This window comes from Epinephelus fuscoguttatus, linkage group LG5 (assembly GCF_011397635.1).
Source record: "Epinephelus fuscoguttatus linkage group LG5, E.fuscoguttatus.final_Chr_v1".
Classification (NCBI taxonomy): domain Eukaryota; kingdom Metazoa; phylum Chordata; class Actinopteri; order Perciformes; family Serranidae; genus Epinephelus; species Epinephelus fuscoguttatus.
The window spans coordinates 6023361-6044377 of NC_064756.1; the positions used below are offsets into that span (position 1 = coordinate 6023361).

At 43.7% G+C, this 21017-nt stretch overlaps 1 protein-coding gene across 6 annotated transcripts in view; it reads left to right on the top strand.

The window, feature by feature from the left end:
* Window positions 1–21017, top strand: part of phldb1b (pleckstrin homology-like domain, family B, member 1b) — a 121764-nt gene that overhangs the window by 62587 nt on the left and 38160 nt on the right. For 5 of the 6 annotated variants that reach the window (XM_049576872.1, XM_049576873.1, XM_049576874.1 and 2 more), the window contains exons 7-9: window positions 15076–15393; window positions 17645–17788; window positions 19816–19953. In XM_049576872.1, coding sequence (XP_049432829.1) covers window positions 15076–15393; window positions 17645–17788; window positions 19816–19953 — 600 coding nt within the window. The remainder of the gene's footprint in view (window positions 1–15075; window positions 15394–17644; window positions 17789–19815; window positions 19954–21017) is intronic. The other variant, XM_049576878.1, reaches the window with a different exon arrangement.

Below are 21017 nucleotides of genomic sequence, written 5' to 3' on the forward strand. Positions count from 1 at the left end.
TATACCCTCGCACCGCTGAACAGAGCGCCACATATGTATAGCAGCATCTTACAGAGCACGACCAAATATATCCAGCTACTGCAGGACACCAGACCTGCCCACCTAGGCTGCCAAATATATCCTGCACCTACACGGAGACAGAGTTCTGCACAAACCCACTGACCAGCGGGTGTAACTGTGCTCATGCTGGAGGGGAGTTTGTGCAGAGTTGCACGCAGTTTACTGTAATTTTAAAAAGTACACAGCAGTGAATGTTTAGACTACAGGATCAACCTGCTTATTTGCAAGTTCAAATCATCACGAAACAGACTGCTATGATTTTCACTGTCTTTTTTTTTTGTTGAAACTAAAGAGCTGTAACAGATAAGACAGTCGAGCAGACTCTTAATCTGGGACAGCGATAAATCTGCTTCCCCACCCATCCAAAGGAAAGCTGCAGTAATCCAGTCTTGAGACAGCACCAACAAATATGTCACGTTTGGATTTTCTCCACTGAAAACAAGTCCCAGATTAGGACGCATCATGTCACTGATGCAGTGTTGCCTTTATTCCCTCCACAATGTTTGGTGGATCATCAGACAGTGTGCAGCAGAGGAGGCAGGAGCGTGGATTGACTTGTTTTGCTCATATTGTAAATGTAGTCAGTTTTAACTGCAGCAGTGCAGTGTGCTGTGCTGTTACCTCTCCACTAGAGGGGGTAGTCTCACTGTTTAATGTTAGTAAAGAGTAGGTCAGCCAAGATCTCAGAAACAAAAACATGTCATGAACTCTTATGGTGAAGAGAAGCAGATTTAAATAGCATTTATTTGTGTCATTTCATGATTTCAGGGTTAAACTTTATGTTCTGTCTGGATGTGTCCATGTCTTATTTATATTTGTATGTATTTTTTTCTTACCATACTTCCATAGGGAAAAAACAAGTCTTAATAAAAATATAACAATATCTGTCACAAGAGAATTCTTAAATAAATTACATGTGGTCAGAAGTCACAACACACAAACACAGAAACACGCAGTCTTTCAGTGTCATCGTACAAAGCTTGGAAGGCATGCTCCCAGCTTTCCTTCATACCCTCCACTAACAAACACACCCATGTGAGCAGCTCCTTTCTGCAGATCCCTCCGTCAGATCTCAGTGTATCCAAATGTAATGTAGGCTGTTTAAGTGTTTGATAAGAATTGCCTGATTGCCCAGGGTGAGTAAAATGCCACGCCGAGCTAGTAAATCCAGTAACTCGCTTGTAAAAAATAATTAAACACATTATTTTTTCCAGAGCTGACGAGGGGAGGAGCTCAGGAGTGAGCCGTCTCTCCTCTTTCACATCTGTGACACACTGTTTTATTACGGATTCATTTACCTAAAGGTTCGGCGTGTGACTGTCAGAGCATTAATACAGCACCAAACCACCTTTCTATGTAGAGATCTAGTGTAGTAATGGTGTCCTGAGCAGAGAAGTTACGCTCCCTCTGTGGTTCTCTTGTGGTAAGCTGGTCCGGCTGTGTGTGTGTGTCAGTGCATGTGTGTAACCCACTGGTTAGTCTGAGATCTGAAGAAGGGCATTAGCTCGAGACGTCACTTGTGGATGTGCTAATTAATTGCACTGAAAGGACTGTTGTCATGTTGTTTATCCCACTGGCTAGGTCATCGCACTGTGATCAAATGATAGTTACCGTAGATATTGTGATGGTAGCGGTGCCAAGAAGCAACCTCTGCACCTGAAAAAATAAAGCCAAACTACTACACACACATTCATACACTGGTGGCCGAGGCTACCATACAAGGTGCCACCTGCGATTCAGTTGTTAACACACTCACACACCAGTGGAACAGCCTTTGGGAGCAATATGTGGTTCAGTATCTTGCTCAAGGATACTTTGACATGTGGACTGGATGAGATGGTGATCGAGCTTCCGATAAGTGGGCAACGTATCTACCGTTGGAACCACAGCTTCTCCCCTGTCTGTTGCCCAGCAGAAATAAACATGCTTACAGACTGGTATAAAAAAATGTTTTTATTTTTTCTTAATAACTCACCTGTTGCGCATATTTAATGGCTGTCTGCTTGAGTGACAGCTGTCTGTGAGACATCACTGCACTCTGTGAATCAGATCCACCCCTCACTCCCCCACAGCTGCAGCCTCTTGACTAAATGTGGGCACTTCTGTCTCCAAAAAAAAACCAAGATGGCGACAGCCGGAATAGGCTTCAAAAATAGCAGTGCAGGTGGTGACATCACAACAGCTACATCCATTATTTTATTCAGTTCATGGGTATTGCAAAAGCATAGCATCCTTCCTCTGTTTTCCCCAGGTTAACACCGTTGACTCTGGCAGCACTGTTGCTGCTGCTTAACACTGTTTTTGGAGTTAGCACTGTTAGCTGCTAGCTCTGAATTTTGTATAGAGCCCCTATAAATAAAAATTAAACTTGACAAATCGCGCATAGCGTTAGTTCAGGCAAGGGAGTCAGCTGATTCCTTTCTATGCAACCAGTTAGATAATTTCGTCTACTGTTGCTGCTTCCTCTGCAAGCTGCTTTGCAACCTGCCTCCACCCCAGCTCCTCCTTTTTATGTTGTGTCTTACTTATCAGTGTCATTTCTGTTTGTCATTGATGCTGCTCTGTTCTGTTCCCGGGGGGTCTTTGCTGCTGCTCTCCCTGCCTTAGGCTTTCCATGTAGGCACATGGAAGGGCAGGGAGGTTTGCTCTCTCTGCCTCAGGCTTTCCTTGTTTGCACGTGGAAGGGCAGAGAGGTTTGCTCTCTCTGCCTCAGGCTTTCCTTGTTTGCACGTGGAAGGGCAGGGAGGTTTGCTCTCTCTGCCTCAGGCTTTCCTTGTTTGCACGTGGAAGGGCAGAGAGGTTTGCTCTCTTCACCTTGGGCTTTCTGTGTAGGCCAGAGGAAAGGCAGAGAAGCCCCAGAACAGAGCCATACCACCAAATATAATACTTCAATTGGTCCTGACTGAATTAACTTCAGTCCTTGTTGTTATCTGATAATGTCTATTAAATAGAGCAATCTGGATAGATGCAAAAAAATTGACTTTGGGCTAGTAAATATCTGATTAACTTGCCCAACCAGGCAAGAGAAAAAACAGCATTAATGGTGAACCCCTCTGAGCTGAATGAATCCCTTATTATTACTGATGTCAAGTGAATTTCAAACAGCCCACTTAAATGTTATCAGGGTGAGCAACACCTTTTCCAGTGGCCTCTCCTCCTCTTATGCAACACCTCAGTGTCACACTGACTTCTGGAAACCCCTGATACCATTCAATTAAATTAAATCTAACTGCCTCTAGGTCAGTTTATACGCTCCTGCTTAATGGTGAATGCATCACAACCTACTTCAAAGAGCTGCCCTTACATGCTGCATTATTAAACAGTCAAAAGAGAAATAATTACAGGAAGTCAGATTATGTGCAAATATGCAGCAAACTTAGTTTAACTTTAAGCTTTAATGCACTTCAAAGCCTTTCAAACCGTTTCATATTAACTTTTCCACTTTTAACAGCTGTAACCAGAGTCATTGTACCGTTTGCCTCGATTAAATTTATCAGCCTATTTAAAGTGAACAGCAGGCGGTGCATAATACAGTGTCGAGTTGGACTGGGTATATAAAGGTAGCTCCTTTTGCTTTTCTTAGAACCAAGCAGCAAGCCGCCTCCCACTCGAGGAAGTCTCTAAATATTATGATCCCTAACTCCGCCCCTGTTCAGTGAGATTCCTCACCTCCTCTCACTAGACCTGGGTGGGTGGGTGGGGGTCTGAAGTGGGGGTTAGACTGCTCTCCATCCGTCCCAAAGTAGCACAGCCAGTTGTGAAATCACTTTACAGTACAGGAGGAGCTGAGTGGAGGCGCAGGGAGCAGCCACATCTTCCAGTCCTGTCATACAGAGCTGTAGAGGACACATCCTGAGTGTGTGTGTGAGTGTGTATGTGTGTGTGTCATGGACCGGTATCATGTGCTGAGCGGCAGCAGGACGGTCCCGGTGCTGGGACGGAGTCAGGGCAGGGAGCAGGCCGTGGTGTATCTGCTCGCTCTGGCCAAAGAGAAGCCGGTGTTTCTCAACAGCGTGGCAGCACTCATGAAGGTAACTGATGCCGCTGCTAATATTAACAAAGCTCTGCCAGTTGTTGCTCTCAGGCTGGATTTAAATAGACCGAGGATGTTGCTGTGACGGCTCTTTGGTTTTGATTCTGATAATGAAGGGACTGTTTGGAAAGGCCTGTTGGCTCCATGTGATGCTGTGTTTACTCTGCTGGCTCAGACTTTAACAAGGGGAGCTTTCAGGCCCTCACTCTGCCTCTCTGCATGGGAAACTAGCTGAGTGTGAGAAATATGTTGCGTGTATTCACATTGTGGAGGGTGAAATGACATAACCTGTGGTGTGGAAAGTTCACGTCTGTAGTAAACCTGAGAGGCAGGTGGAAACTTGCTGTGTAGGTGCATTTAAAAGTGACATAACCAAGTGAATCAGCGATGAGGGAAAAACTTGGACTCTTGTAAATCTTTATTGTGATGAATAATCAACTCAGTGAGCCTGATATCAGATATCAGAGAATCCTTTGGCATTGTACGTGTGCACGGACAGAAACGTAACAGAAACTTTAAGTGCAGAACAATATTTGAGCCTCATACAGTGTCTGCTAGGTGTCATTCACATCCTCATATCATCAGAGTCAAACGAAGTGTGTGTGTGTTACTCTGGAGCATCAACAAGGTCGACCTCTTATCTTCCAGACAGGCAGGAGCCTCCCAACATAAAACATGTGAAGGGCACTGATGCTTCAGAGGTCAACTACGTGTCAATGCACAAATTAAACAGTCTTAATTTTTTTGGGATAACCTTCCACGTAATGTGACATAACAGCAGATTTATTTTCTGTGAGTTAGCCGTTGACATAACGTAGTTCTAATCTGCGTCAACTTAGGGCTGCACGATATATCGTTTCAGCATCGACACTGAGATGCAGAATAGTCACATCAAAGGACATATAATGTCATGTAAGGCAAATTAACTCAACTTATCTGATGCTTGATACAAATGTAAAACTTGCACAGTTCTCATTCTCCATGACTTATAGCGGCCAAGCCTTCTGCTTTTAGACGTTACGTGTATATGTGACGTAGTGTGGTGGTGTTTGTTATGGGAAGAGAGACTGCTGGACATGAAGACGTGAGGGGTCAAGAGGTCACCTAGTCATGCTGTGGCTTTAGTTGGTTGACAGAGGAGTGGTTAAGTGTGGTTCGACTGATGATGGATACCCGAGATTGTTCGGTAACAATTTACTGGAAGGTATCTACATAAGGGTGACATGACACTGTCATAACTATGACATAACTATCATGAACTTGTCATAAACATTATGTACATGTCATAAACGTTTATGACTGCTGTGATGAAGGGTCATTCATTTTTTGTAATGACAAGTTGACATTGTTTGGGTTGTCTTGATTATGACAACTTGACATTAATTAAAGTGACATTACCAGAAGTTGTCTTTGTCATGACAAGTTGACATTAAATTTGTTTGGGATGTCCTTATAATGACAACTTGACATTAACATAAAGACAACTTCTAGTAATGTCACTTTAATTAATGTCAAGTTGTCATAATCAAGACAACCCCAACAATGTCAACTTGTCATTACAAAAACCGACACTTAATGACAGCAGTCATAAACGTTTATGACATGTACATAATGTTCATGACACGTTCATGACAGTGTCATGTCACTCTTATGTAGAGACCTTCAAGTAAAGTGTTACCCATTGCTCTAGAGCAGGGATACTCAACTTGTTTTGCCCGGGGACCACTTTAACAAAACGACAGGAAGCCAGAGGCCAGTTAATAAGCCAGTATTAGTTGCTTACCAGTAAACATAATGAATTGATTGCCTGTTTTCAACCTTTTGACTTTTACTGTCCTCACTCATCTTTGTCAAGAGGCAAATTCAGTCACAGTAACCCCACACAAGTCAAGTGTACGCAGGGGTGTTGAGGACACTCGGGGCTTAGCCAGGATCTCTGTCGGAGAATCCAGACTTTCCTTTGCTGGCATTTGTTTTTGGATAAACAAGCTCCATTTTGATGTGTTCTTATGCACTCTGGCACCATATTTAAATTCACAGTACAAAAACAATCACACTGTGTATTAAGTCATTTTTATTGTGAATTAGGCAGTGGTCAGCGGGCCACCTGTCACCCTATCCCACAAGTTGAATACCACTGTTCTAGAGGACATAGACAGGAGTATGTATGTTTGGGAAAGAGAGGATGAGGTTAAATAGAAAGGAGAAAGTTAAGTCAGGATCCCCTTCATGTTAACTTTGGTGACTCTCCAGTTCCCATCATCCTCAGCTGTACTTTGTTTTGTTCTTGTCATAAAATGTTAGCATGCTAACATGCTAAACTAAAGCCCTTTTTAAACAGGAGTTGTGCAAATTTGCAGGAAAGCCCAATCAGTTTTCTTTCAGCATTGGCAGTATAAAAACAAAATCGGGGAGTGCAGCAAAATGCCGCCTACCTACTTTTGTTTATACAGAATGCGCCTTTTTCGGGGCAATGGGGGGGGTGAGCAAGTAACAAAACGTGTAGCTCAGCATGTGACGTAAACAGTGACGTGGGAGGGAAGCCGCGGCTGGTCAGTCCTTCGGCGATTCTCTTATAAGCTGGTTCTTCACCGTCCCCGTCATCTGACGGTTAATGGCCTCTTTGTTTGTGAGGACAAGGAGGGCGCGCAATTCCTTGTCTCCCCAGTTGCTCATCTTTACAGTGTCTGTCAGGTTTGTGTTTCCCTCTTGCTACTAGCTGCTCGCTAATTCCTGCTATCAGCTGTTTCCTGTTTATCCACCGGCAGTGGGTCAGACGTATGGCGTCATCAACAGCTCCTCCCACAAGTCATCAACAGCCCCTCTCGTTGCGGAAGGCCACCTCAGTCTGTTTAAACTAAAAAGATTCCACCAATATGTCTACCCTATGAGGCGGAAAATTGGGCGCCTCGGATCAGCTCGCCAATCCAGTCCTGTGTGTCTAAACGCTCGCAGCTTGCCGGCAAAACGGCCCAACATTCGCAGAAAATCTGGCAGTGTAAAAGGGGCTATAGATGATGACCATGGTCGTCATTACGTGTTCAACAAACATATTAGCAGTGCTGATGTTAGCGTTTTGCTCAAATCACCACAGCCTCACAGAGCCATAAGCGTGACTGTAGATGTCTTGTTTCTTCATTCATCTTCTGAGATTAGAAAAACTATTGTTAATTTCATATTATTATTAGATTCACCAGTTGAATAAAGGAATGCTAAAAATAAGGAAAAATGTTTCTTCTCAAATTCAGGATAACACAGGGCGGGTTATTGATATACAAATGGTTGATTGGGGGGTGAAGTATTCCTTTGACTGGATGAATAAGTGTGTCAGTGCTACAACATTTAGCATAATGCATCTACATAAATATGTGCAGTCAGGTTGTCTAACAGCAAACATACATTTTAATGTACATGCACCTCTTTGGATTGTAACCTGGCTGTTGAGCTGCAGGCGGCTGTGAGCGTCAGCAGTGTGACAGCTGGGCGACTGTTTGCATTGTGCTGCTGTTTACTTTGGCTGGCGTGCTCTCTAAATCTCCTCTGGCTAAACAGTCTCGTATGTATATACAGCACTGAGGTTCACTACTGTACAAACCAGCTGCTATTGACTTCTAGTTCTGGGGTGGGCGGTATTGATATTTAATCTCATAATTTCTCGTGCACAGCAAATTGTTTAACTTAACAAAGCTGATGCAACTGACTGCAGATCTTACAGCCCGGGTTTTATCTCCCTCCTATAACAATAATCAAGCCATAAGCCTGCTTATTATCGGCAGCAGTGTTTAGAGAATGTGAAAAAACGACTCCCATCTAGCCTTTAATCTAGGCTTTGATGTTCTCATCTCTTCGCTGGAAGTGTTTGACATGATAATTGGGACTTGGTCGTCACTTTGAAAGATTCCTCCAGGTCTCGGATCCCAGCTGAGGGGGAGGCTTCAGCGGTTTAAATGCCAGCCGCCCCCACCGGGAGCAACTACTCCTTAGTTTCATCTTGAGATCAGTGCCAGTGACATCAACATGGAGGACCACCAGCTTATTATACAGAGAGGTTGGCTGCCTGCTTGTCCTATTCCCCCTGCCTGGCTTTGATGCCTCTGTGTTCCACAGGGGGAGAAAAAAAGGAGCAGCAGCAGAAAATAAAGAGAAGTATCTCTTGTTAGGATCATCTGTTTGTTCCTCCTTTGGGACCTGAGCACCATGAACCCCCCAAGGATCAGAGTCCCATCATGAATGGGGTTTGTTTTGCAGACTGTTACGCAGCCCCTGCAGATATATGTAGAGAATAAGGCTTTGTTGAACTTTCCCCGGTTTACTCTCGAAATACTATGCGCGTGAGATTTGTGTTTACGCCTGTGACGTAGGTGAACACGGCAAAGAAGAATATGGCTGTACACTTATAAAGTAACTGCTCTGATCAAAGGTACACAGACGGGGAATGGCCCCGGGGCGCTCGGGGAGGAGGAGGGGAAGAGGAGTGGGAAACATTAAAGGGCATGAGATGAAAACAGGAGACAGCGACTCTCAGGGGAGGGAGGGAGACATGAGGAAGAGATGCTGACTGCTGGGAGGATGAAAATAAGGAAAATAAAGAGTAAAGTGAGAAGACCATACTGACTAAATGAGGGAAAACTGACAGAGTGAGATGTAGACTGTCACATTGCAAAACTGTCTACATGAGAATAAATGAATGGGATTTTTCCCAGTTGCTGCAAAACAACATTGTTGCATCCATTTAAACAACAACAAAAAACCCAAGAAAGCAGTAATACTTCATAATTATTTTAAAGGGATAGTGCACCCAAAAATGAAAATGCAGCCATTCTCTACTCACCCATATGCCGATGGAGGCTCAGGTGAAGTTTTAGAGTCCTCACAACACTTGCAGAGATCCAAGGGGAGAGGAGGTAGCAACACAACTCCACCTAATGGAGGCTGACGGCGCCCCAGATTCAAACGTCCAAAAACACATAATTGAAACCACAAAATATCTCCATACTGCTCGTCCGTAGTGATCCAAGTGTCCTGAAGCCCCAACATAAAAAGTTGTTTGGAAAACTGTCATTTGAACTCTGTTTGTAGCCTCATTGTAGCCTGCAGCTCTGACTGCCTCTCTGGGCACCGCGCTCACGTGTGCGTGCTTGCGCGAGACGGTGAGACACGGGCACCACGTTCATGTGTGTTCACGTGCTTTCTCTGGTCTCCCGTCCAAGCGTGCACCAAGAGCGCAGTGTGCACAGAGAGGCAGTTAGAGCTACAGGCTACAATGAGGCTAAAAACAGAGTTCATATGACGTTTTTCCAAACAACTTTTTATGTCGGGGCTTCGGGACACTTGGATCACTACGGACGAGCAGTATGGAGATATTTTGTGGTTTCAATTATGTGTTTGATGATGTAAACCTACGTGAATAAACTTCATACATGTGACTGTGTGATAGTTGTGGTATCATAACAGCCTGTCACAGGTTACAGCGTGATGATTAGAGGAGAAATGGCAGAGCATAAAGGTCCAGGTGGAAAAAACAACTCAGTCATTTAGGATTTTACTAAAAGAAGTAAATCACCTGTTGATTTAAATATATATATAGATCCCAGGAGACATTTTTTAGTATTTGGGAGCTGCTTAAATGTGTAATTTGTGGTAGATTTGATTTAGTTGAACTATTAATATTGTAACAGAATCTTTTTTTCATATTTTCAATTTGTCATATTGTCAAGAATATTGTTATCTCAAAGATACCCTAAAATATGGTGATATTATTTTAGGGCCATATCGCCCACCCCGACATTGCTGAGTCAGGTTGTTTACTAGGGTTGGGGGAAAATAGATACAAACAAAAAACAAAGCATTAATCTAAGATTTTGAATGGTAAGGTTTTGTTTTATATGCAGTGTTTCTGCAATGGCTAGTTTTTCAGGTTTTGGTTGGGTTGGGTTCCATTTCTGGTAGCATGGCTTATGGTCGGCTGTTTGTTTGTTCATGGATCAGTTGTTTTTTAGTTCAGTGGCCAGACCGATTCCTGAACAACATTATGTCCCCTTGGAAAAGCTGTGACCTGTATGACTTCTCTCTTTAGTTGTCACAAAGTCACTCAAGTCATATTTTTATAGTTGTGGGGTTTTTTTTGCCATGGAGTAGCAACATCTTGAAGGACACATCATCATCATCATCAGCTTCAGCTGTCTGTATCAAATCCAGCGGTCCTGAGAGCCACCCACTAGGTGAAACATGGAGGGCTGAGGAATGTGTGAACTGGTGTCTGGGGGTGGATGATGGCTGCAGCCTGGAGAACTCTGGGATCCAGGCATTCCTCCACAAGCCTGCGGTTGTCTGGAAGTATCCCCCCCTCCCCTCTGATAGACACAGAGTCTGGAGGATTTTCACCCCACACTGAGGCTTTTCATAAACACTCACGTGTATGGGATTTACATGAGCTGGTCATGTTGCAGCTACAATGACCTGCCTACTGTACGGTCTGATCGCTTTACTTCAGAGTAGTAGTTTTGATAATACCGGAGTTCAGTAATAACAAGAAACATTCATTCTGTGTATACAGGAAGGCACAGAGTTGGTTGGTGTAAAGTCTGTACAGAGAGGAAGGTTTATGTCTGTGTTCACAGATGGTTATCAAATACTACAGTGTGTACCTACACTGCCTCTCAGGAGGTGTTTGGCAAACATGTCTAAACTAAGCTTTATGTGTGTATCACATTGTTGGTGGTTTCAGACTTGTGACTTGGCTTTTCTCTCAGCTCACTGAGGCTGTCTCAACTGCTAACAGATAGAGATCAGCTTCCTGCAGACTTAGACATTGTATTGGACGATAATAAGGTGGAAGAGGACACTCTCAAAACAGTTTTACATGAAAATTCAGGTGGCAAACGAGTATCGAGGGGTTAAACACATAAATACAGAGTGCAACAGTCAGGTTTTCTTTCAGCTCTCTTGCACATCTGATCTAACGTAGGTGTAACAAAGGTTGTCGTGTCTGGGTCTTAAGTGGGCCAGGTGTGAAAGAGGAGAGCTAGAGCTGTAACACGCAGGATGGGAACTATCTACAAGTTGAAAATGCAGACTCTACATCGTCCAGTGATGCAACACGACCTCTAGTGACCGTATGAAGACCATTTTCCTTCGATAGCATTTGTGTTTAGGTCAGTTTAGCTTGTTAGCTCACTTAATATCTGCTCAGCCTTGATATAAACTCAGACTGCCCCCGACTAAGACTTGTCCTAGTCGAGTCAGTCGACCAATAGTTGTCCTACATTACAGAGAAATACAAACCGTACTAATGAACCTTCATTAATATAGGCCTATATTTTATCTCCAAGTGCACGTCACACACTGAGCGAGCCGCCTGTTAATGACGCTGTGGGCTAATGGGCATGTAGCTACTTCCATGTTTCAGATGATACGTCATGTTTGTAGTCGACCAATGAAGATGAGTTTACATATCACCTTGGGTTCGTCCTTCACCTTCTCAAAATGATCCCACACTTTGGATTTCCTGCCCGACATGTTATTAACTAGCCTGTGGAATAACTGCAGGCTAGTTAATTGCCTGGTGACACCTGCAGATGTCTTAATGAAGTTCATCAATGACTTACACTTTGTACATCTGTTGGTTTAACATACAGTACCGTAAGTAAAGGCAGCATCCTTCTGCACACCTTCCATATTCTAACCATGAATCAACAGACAGACTTTAGTTTGGATTTGAGAAGCTTCTCTAAACAGCAGATGATTGAACGTTGCCGTGGAGCTCTGTCATTATCACCCTGTTATCCTCCCAGCAGATGGGGGTTTGTTGTTATGGTGGTGTCATGGAGGGAGGGGGGGGGGGGGTCCTGCCTTTTAAAGGCCAGTATTTGTTCATCTGTCTTTTTGCCAGCCTGTCTTGGCTTGAATGTGAGCCTCATTTCAAGGTTTGAGCTGTTACTTCTCACAGTGTCCATCATGAGAGTGAGTAAACCCAGATTTTCATTCTTTGTTCCAGCGTCCAGGGGAAATTTGACAACAGATGTTAGGTTAATGGTCAGGAAACCTTGTTTTATAAGCTGTCTGCTGTATACTAGGGGGAATATTTCTTAGTCACTCACCGAGGCAAACCAGAGAGGCCCGTATTTGCTTTGGACTATTGTGGAATTAGGCTGTGTTGTTCAAGCCAAAACCTCCCTGTTTACTGGGACATGGAGGTTTGGCATCTGGTTAAAAGGTTTGGATTAACACACCGATGTACCACCTTGTTCCTTCCCAGCCAGCTCTCAGAGCCCCGAGGGACGTGCTCTCTGCAGAGAGACCTGGAGACTTATAAACTCAGGATTGTTAGTGCCTGTGGCAGCCCCAGCCTCTGAACATAAAAATTCCTCTGGCATTTAAAAGTACCACATGAGAAAACGCAGAAAATATGGGATTCACACAAATCTGTCTGCATGCAGTCGATCGAGAGCGTAATTTGAGCCCAGTTTGCATATGTCAGGTGTCAAATTTGATGCTGTGTCAAGTTGATTTATGTCGAGGCCAAACGCATTTAATGGTATGAAATGTGTCTGCGATGCTGCTGCTCATCCATACAAGTTCGGTAGCCTCAAGGCTGTCTGGTGATCAAATGAGACAATGATAGCGCCAGCATTCAATCAGGTGTCTTGACAAAAACGAGACGGGCGTCAGAACGCTCAGTGGTCTAATCTGTGTGTATGTTGAAGCAGATGTTGAGTGGGAGGACTCATGAATAGCTGTAGAGTTGCCAGTAAATGTTTGAAGTTTGACTCTTTTTCTCTTGAACATATTCAGCACTGCTCCACGGCCCAAAGGGGTCTTTCACTCCCACCCGCTCAGTTAAAAGCTAACTGGTCCCAGATTACAGGTTAAAGCTAATGGTGGGGCTGTAGCTCCTAATCATGCAGATGCTCCCACAGTGGGAAAGCTGTGCTCGACACAGGTTTGGGGGAGAGGATACACCAGGGCATTTCTTAGTGGGTGAGAAACATTTGGCTGCCAAGTGTTCCTACACGACAGGAAACGGATCAGGCCGGAACCGGAGCATAAAGTAGCTCAGTGCGTCTTTGGCTCCAGGACCTTGTCCCTTTACAACAAGCAAAAAATTTATTTATGAGGGGGGAGATTGTTGGTGAAGATTCTCAGTCATCCAGGTCATGGTAATCTTAAGTGCTATATCGTAGGCAACTGGAGACGTTTCACCTCTCATCCTAGAGGCTTCTTCAGTTTCTTGGGGGGAGAGAGTTTGTGATGAGTAGTTGGGGTGAGTTTTTCAAAGCTGACCGATATTTTTGGTTTGAATTGCCAGTTGTCTGAACATTCAGTCTGTGATAATTGGCGGGCAACTGTGGCTCAGAAGGTAGGTGGGTTGTCCACTGATCGGAAGATCAGCGATTCGATTCTCGGCTCCTCCAGTCTGTATGTCAAAGTATCCTTGATCAAAATACTGAACCCCAAATTGCTCCCGCTGTCTGTTCCATCGGTGTGTGAGTGTGTTAAAAATGATTAGCAGGTGGCATGTAAGCTGATGGAAAAAATTATTTTTGGCCTGCATGACGTCATAGATGGACGTAATCCCACTGTTTCCCTGAACTGGTTTCATTCAATTAATTTCAGTTTTAGCTTTTTTATTAGCATCTAGTTTTTGGATTTGGGAGAGAATTGCTCTTGTTTGCCAGTGTTTTTGGACCGTCTTGGACCATCGGGATGACATGTATGAGTTTTGAAAATAGACGTTGTTTCTTTGTCAGCTCACAGTGCTGCGTAGCTGTTGTTTATGTGGCTCAGCAGAGCTCAGAGACGCTGTGTCTGCAGCAGAGGGGTACAGCGGCAGACAGCAGCTGACATTTAGAGTTCAGAGGCCACCCTGTTGGCCTGGTCTGCCAGGGCCCCCATAGGTGGGCTGACCTCTCATAGTGACAGCTGGACAACCAGTCACAGAGTCTGACTCCCATGCAGCACCCGGGGGAGAGGACGGCGTGGGCTGCTGTGTTGTTTCAGGGCTGAGAGGAGTCATGTCAAACTCCATGTCTGCTCTCACTGAGACTGAACCTGGCTAACTGTTACTGAAGCTTCCTACAAGCAATCTTAAGCAATCTTATAAGTTTAGTGCAGTTAGACTGTTCGACATGGATCTAATAAAGTCATGTATGACATCAAATTTGATGTATGCAGACTGTTCGATGACAGCACCTACTGAATTGCAGATTACGATGTACAGTAACAGTACAGCAACCCATACAAGATGTTGCACAGGTTATTGCTTCTCAAACTGTGAAGCACAATGTAGAGAGTCACATTATCAAAATATATGAAATTATTTCTATCATTATTTAAATCTTTTTTTTTTTTTCAAAAAAGATGTTGATAAAATGTCCAAAAAATATTCTTAAAATGTCCAAAGAATGTTAATTAAATGTCCAAAAAATATTATTAAATTATCCACAAAAAGTTAATGAAATGTCATTTTTTTATTAAAATGTCAAAAAAAATAAATAAAATTAAAAATTTTTGATAAAGTGTCTGATGAATATTATTAAATTGTCCAAAAAAGCTATAAAATGTCTGAAAATTGTTGATAATTTGTTGACATTGTTGATCAAATGTCCAAAAAAGTGTTGAATATCCAAAAAACATTATTAAAATGTCAGAAATATGTAAAAAAAAAAATAAATAAATAAAAAAAATAATAATAATAATAATAAATAAATGTCCAACAAATAATCAAAAAAAAATGTCTGGAAATTGTTAATAAAATGTCCAAAAAATATTGTTAAATTGTCCATAAAAGTGTCAATGAAATGTCCAAAATGATCAATGTCTGAAAAAAGTTGATAAAATGTTTTGTAATTAATTGCCTGGAAAAATAAAGTAAAACGAGCACACAGCCAGTATACAACAAATTAAATCTTCACAAAACACAATGTCGTTGCTAAGAGGTGAGGAAACCCTGATCTGATGTCCCTCTTTGTTTGTGTCCACAGGAGAGACAGCGACTAGAGACCATCCTGAACCTCTGTGCTGAATACAACAAAGGCGAGAGCACCGGCCTGGACCCCCTGGCCTCAGGGAGAACAGGTTTCCCAGGAGCGCTAGCAGATGGCATGGGGCGGAGACCGTCCATGGAGAATGTCCTCGGAGGGACAGTGTCCTCAGCCGCTCTCCGCCTGCTGCAGAGACAGAGAGAGAGCGACGAGGAGAACCTGAAGGAGGAGTGTAGTAGTACAGAGAGCACTCATCAGGAGGTGAGGACGTCTCCTGCTCTCAGCACAGCATCAGCACTGCACAATGGAGACAGACAGGTCAGAGGGAACGCTTCTCTCCCTATGAGACGCTCTCTGCATGCCGCTGTGAGACCAGCATGTGCAATAATGCGCTTGGCTTTGCTGCATCAGTGTGTCTTAAAGTGAGGTTCAGGGACCATCAGGAGGTCCGAGGGCTCGGTTTGAAGTTACCAGAATGTGTCCGCATGTCAATACATCTGAGTGTCTGCTCACATCAGATCTTTTCAGGGTTCTTTTCGCCATGTTAACATTAACATACATTTTCTCTGGTGCACCTTAGTGCGGTTCACCGAGGTCTTTCCTTTACACTGAGCCATCTGAAGTCAGCAGGTATCTGTTCCATCTTGATGTCGCACAGCATCAAACTGTAATAACACCCAGCAGATCTGCAGCTCACATTTCGTAGAACCAGCATCAGAGTGTTGTAAAATAACCACAGACCCCCCCACTGTGCTTATGTGCACATCAAACATCTTGTTTTAATGAATTATTCTACACAGTTTAGTCTGCACATCAAGGGGCGTGTTGGAGACGGGACACATTTAAACAGTTCACACAGTTTCATGAGAAATTGTGAATCTCTTAAAACCTCCCGCTCTGCTGTTAACTCTCTCAGGACTGGCTGCTCCTGTCAGTCTTTAACCCGGTGAATCCTTCCTCAGCTCCGGTTAAGCTCTCTTAAAGAAGGTTGGTCACATTGTCACATGGAGCTCCACATTTTAATTATAGCACAGATCAGTACGATGTGATAAAGACTGTTCACGATCGCTTTTGGGAACCCTCGGTGTTACAGAGTGACAGAGCTGTTCTTACTTTGTCGAGCTGCACAGAGTTGCTGTTATTATCTAGAATCTTGTTTCACATAGATGGAAACTTGTGATCGTCATGCATGTTCTGTAATGTTGAACTTGTGTGGCCTCAGTGACCCTGCATGACCAGGAAAAGAGAAGCATCAGGGGGTGCAATGTGTGCTGTAATGGTGTACATAGTCAGAAAACATTGGCTAAAGCATTAAGCTGCTTAACTGCACCTGTACTACAACCTCTCTCTCTCTCTTCTTAACTCTCATTTATTGTTTTTTGGGCTGTTTGTGAGAGGCTGCCTGACATCTGTTTGTACAGTGGCTGCTGCATGAACCTCATTCATCAATTGCCTCCTTTCTATAGCCCCTTTTTTACACAGAGATCACGCTGTAGGGCCGCTACAAAGTCTCTTCTTTATGCCACCTTTGCATTTTTTGACTGTGGCATCATTCTGCTCGAGTGTGAGATTATAGACAGCATGCTGGCATCGTGGTATCAAACAAGGCGTGATGGGCGTTACATGTAACACCACAACATTGGCCTCTAGTGTGACGTAAAACATACATGTCAGTAGCACTTTATAAACAGCGACAATGGTATTAACATGGCAATAACAATCATTAACCGTCTCTGTTATATTGCGGCTGATCTGGTCCTCTGCTCAGATTGTCATGAACTCTCTATTCTCATTGTTTCCCTAATCGCGGCATTTATTGTCCTGTTCGTCTTCTTTTTTGAGTTAGCCGCTAACTGCTAGCAGTTTAACCTACTTTTAAATCTCCAGTGGTAGGTCGTGTGCGTGACACCTTATCAAAATGTCACACCCGTCCTGCCCATGGTCCCATCCTTATTGCTGTCCTGTTTATACAGACACCATTTCAGTGATGTTATAACCTCCCGAGGCGGCTCAAAGGCGAGGCCGCTCTGTCCCCCCATTTTGCGATCGAACCTTATATACAGCACGGCCAGGTGGCGTGATGGTGCTATATTCCAGCCTTGAACAGGACGTGTAAAAGGGGCTGTTGTCTGTGTCTTTGTGTTTATTTCTTCTGTCTCTGTCTGTTTGTTATGACAAGAAAGAGTTTCCTAATGCCGGCAGTTTTGGAGTTAGGTTGTCTATAGACTGTATGATATTATGCCTAGAGCTGAACATCTGTGTACCAGCATACAGTTTTGCATTTAGGACACTTAAAAATCCACTGAAACTGAGTGTAGACCTGAGACTCTAAACATTCCCCTGTGAATCATGTAACAGTATAAAGTAATAACAGTGATTATAGCGTACATTCATGAATGCTGGTGTGTAAACAGACGTCACAGTACACTGAGTACAAGTCAGGTCAACGCCGTCCAAGAGCCCGATACAGTATCTGACATGTAATGAAAGGTGTGTACGTGTGTCTCTCCCTTCTTCCCCTGGCTTCACTTCATCTCTTGAAAGCCTCCTGTGTTCTCTCTCCATGCAGCATGAGGACTCCAGTTCAGGCAGCGCAGGTCGTCTGGAGCTGGGTTACCTGGAAGACGAGCGGGTTCGCGTCCTCTCTCGGATCGATGAGCTCAAGAGTAGACTGACGGAGCTGGAGCAACAACTCCAGGAGTCCAAACAAGAGGTAGAACACAGAAAGTGGATGCTAAGGGATTATTATCTGACTCTACAGCCAGACTCAAGTAAAATACCTACATTTATATTGATCTGAAATGTCTACATAGAGGAGAAGTTTCACAGCAGCAGCACAGGCTGGATACACTCTTAGAAATAAGGGCTCCAAAAGGGTTCTTCCTAAAGGGCTGAGGTTTTACCCAGCACCATTTGCTTCTGGAGAAACCTTTTTTGAAAGGGTTCTTTGTAAAACTAAGGGTTTCATTAAGAATCCTTTTCATCCAAAGAACCTTTTTTTGAAGGGTTCTTCAAGGATTGTCGAAAGTATGAGAGTTGAATGATCCTCACCCTCAAATGTGTCAAATGGTATTTTTTAATGAAGATGTATCTGGAATCCCCTTAAGCAGTTCATTTAATTTAACACGTGTGTTGTACCACCATTTCATGTCATACAGTACCACATGGTCTGCCTGGGCATTTTGCATCCGGTTTAGGTTTGTAATTGTGTTTTGGGTCCTATGAAGCCCAAGGCTGCTGAACGTGGTTCCTTTGGCCCTAAGGCTAACCTATTACACTAAACCATTATTAGTTGGAGAGAGATCTATGAGTAATGTAGTCCATTGCTATTGTTAGTTCTAGATGAAACTGTTGAACCGTCTTGCCAGTGTTGTAAATTCACTTTTTTGTCCACCTGGCACTGTGGCTACTGGCCACTCCATAGATTGCCATTGTTTTTTTAGCTGTTGAGTGAAGCAAATCTGGTAGCCACCTGCATATTTTACTGGTGGCTGGTGCTAATTTCCAACCCTGGTTCTAGGTAGAATTCATCAGATGGGTTCTTGTTAGCACCCTTGAAAGGTTGAAAGGTTCTGGATAATACCCCCAGAGAGGGTCCTGGGTGGAATTTTCCACAGATGGTTCTAGGTTTAATCCTTCATGTAGGATTCTACGTAGAACCCTCTGATAACCCTTTTCCACCAAATTAGCTCTGGTTCTTGACCCAGTAGCATTTAGGATTCTTGTATCCTTGGTGCCATCCAAACCAGACCGGCAATCCAGCCTGCGTTTCCACCAGTTTTGCGCGGAACCATTGTAGCCAAGGATGTGTCCTCAACAGAGGGCGTTGCACAACAGAAGTAAACCGTAGCAGCAAAGATAGCGAATAGCATTCATTGGCTGCGAACTTTTACAATGTTGTTTTCATCCAAAAAACAAGCATGAACCAACTGTCAATGAGACCACTGCAGGTTCTTTCTGTCCGACGATTTCCCACTTGCCTTCTCCATCCTGTCTGTCCAACTTGTAGAACATCACACACTCACTGACGTCATCACGGGTTGCACTTAAGGTTAAGGAAAGCCTGGTATTTGGTTCCAGCTGGGAACTAACTTCTCAGGTTCTGAATCAATTTATCTTTAGTCTAAGTGCTCTGACCCCATCACAAAATTAGATGGGGCAACCAGAATGGAACCGGTTCAATGTTGGTGGAAAAGGGGTATGACAGGGTTCCATGTGGAACCTTTATAAAAGATTTTACCAGAAACAAAAAAGTGTTCTCCTTTGGGGACAAGGAGAAGACATCTCTATGGCTCTAATCAGCAGAGTGCTGTTGATTGTCACGACAACATTACGATGTGGTTCTGTTACTGTGGAGTCTAAAGCTGTGGATCCCACATGTTGAACGGACCGCAGTGGCCTTGCAAATGTGTCAACTTTGTAAAAAAAAAAAAAAAACACACTTTATTTTTAAGCACAGTGAATATTCGGCACAGAGCTTTTATTTTGAAGTGCCGTTTCCTGCTGTAACATGAGTGAATAACAGACAGCTACTTAACAGAGACAGCAAACTAGCTCGACGACATGGCCAAACACAAGTATGACGCTGAAAATTTTAAACTGTGTGGTCCTTGAACTGATGACTAAGGACATACCTGGACCCTGTGGCTGGACCAGTTGGGAACCACTGGTCTAAAGGATGATGATATCCTCGTAGCTCACTGGTGACACTGTGTAACTTTATTTGCTCCACTCTTCCAGGCAGAGATGGAGCGTGCCTTGCTGCAGGGCGAGAGGCAGGCGGAGCTCGACCAAATAGAGGCCGAAACGGACATCATCACTCAGCTGCAGCACAAGCTGGACGAGCTGGAGAGCGCCATCCAGAGGGAGAAAGACAAGGTACAGAGAGCAGAGGATGTTTTACATGCCGTATTTGAATCCATTCATGTACGCAGGATTCAAATATTTGCTGAGGTTCTTAGAGAGGAGAGGAAACATACACATACACTCACTGCCTGTGCTTTGACGGTCTCCTAAACAACCTTCTTTGGTATCTTACATTCCCTACTGGTTCGTCACTGTTGGTGTCCTTACATCAGACGGCATCACTGTCTGTTTGACATATTCAAATGTTTGGTACAGACAGCTGTGTAAAGGGCTGAGCAAAGGTCTGGATTGATCTCCTTGGGTATTCTCTTTTGCATGTTTCTACAGTAGTAATTTGCTCTCAGGTCAACTCCCATCTATATTCTTCTTATCTGGACTCCGCTGACTAACTGACATCCATTAACCCCTAATCCTTCCTCTGCTTCTTCAGCACTCACAGTTGCTGTATCTCTGATCCACTGCGATCTCCTGTTTCTTCACTGTCTGCATGACAGACCCTGTGGGCCAGAAAACCTGCCCTCCGATGGCTGTTTGGGCTCTGTAGTCTTTGGTTCTGTAGTGCACGGGTTCTACAAGAGACTTCGAATAGGAGGGTCTGATAGTGGATGGGGGAAACTACTAGCATGTTCTCTACCTTACCTGCACCCACCACATCTGAACTGTAGTATGAAAGAAAGGACGTTAAGAGTAAGCTCGTTTAGCAGCTTGACTGTTGGTTGTAAATTTGTTTTTAAATCAGCTCTTGTGAAACTTCCGAAATCCAATGTTTTTGTCTGTATTTCCCAAATGTTCCTGTGAGGGTCCGACAAGGGTCCCAGTGAAATGTAAAGGTGACATTAATAATGATTTACTGGAGGATAAGTAATTGAGTCAGTGAATCAGGAATGGCTACTTTGACTTCATGTCTCAGTGTTATCGCCCCTCTTACACGATAAACCTGTCTTGAAAGTCCAAGAATACAAGTTATCTTTTGTGGAATTACTTTTCACGAAAGTGGATCAACATTTGGCACAGAAATGTCGGGGAACCTGAGGTGCTAGTAAAAGATTATAGGATAAATTCTCCCTGAACCTGTG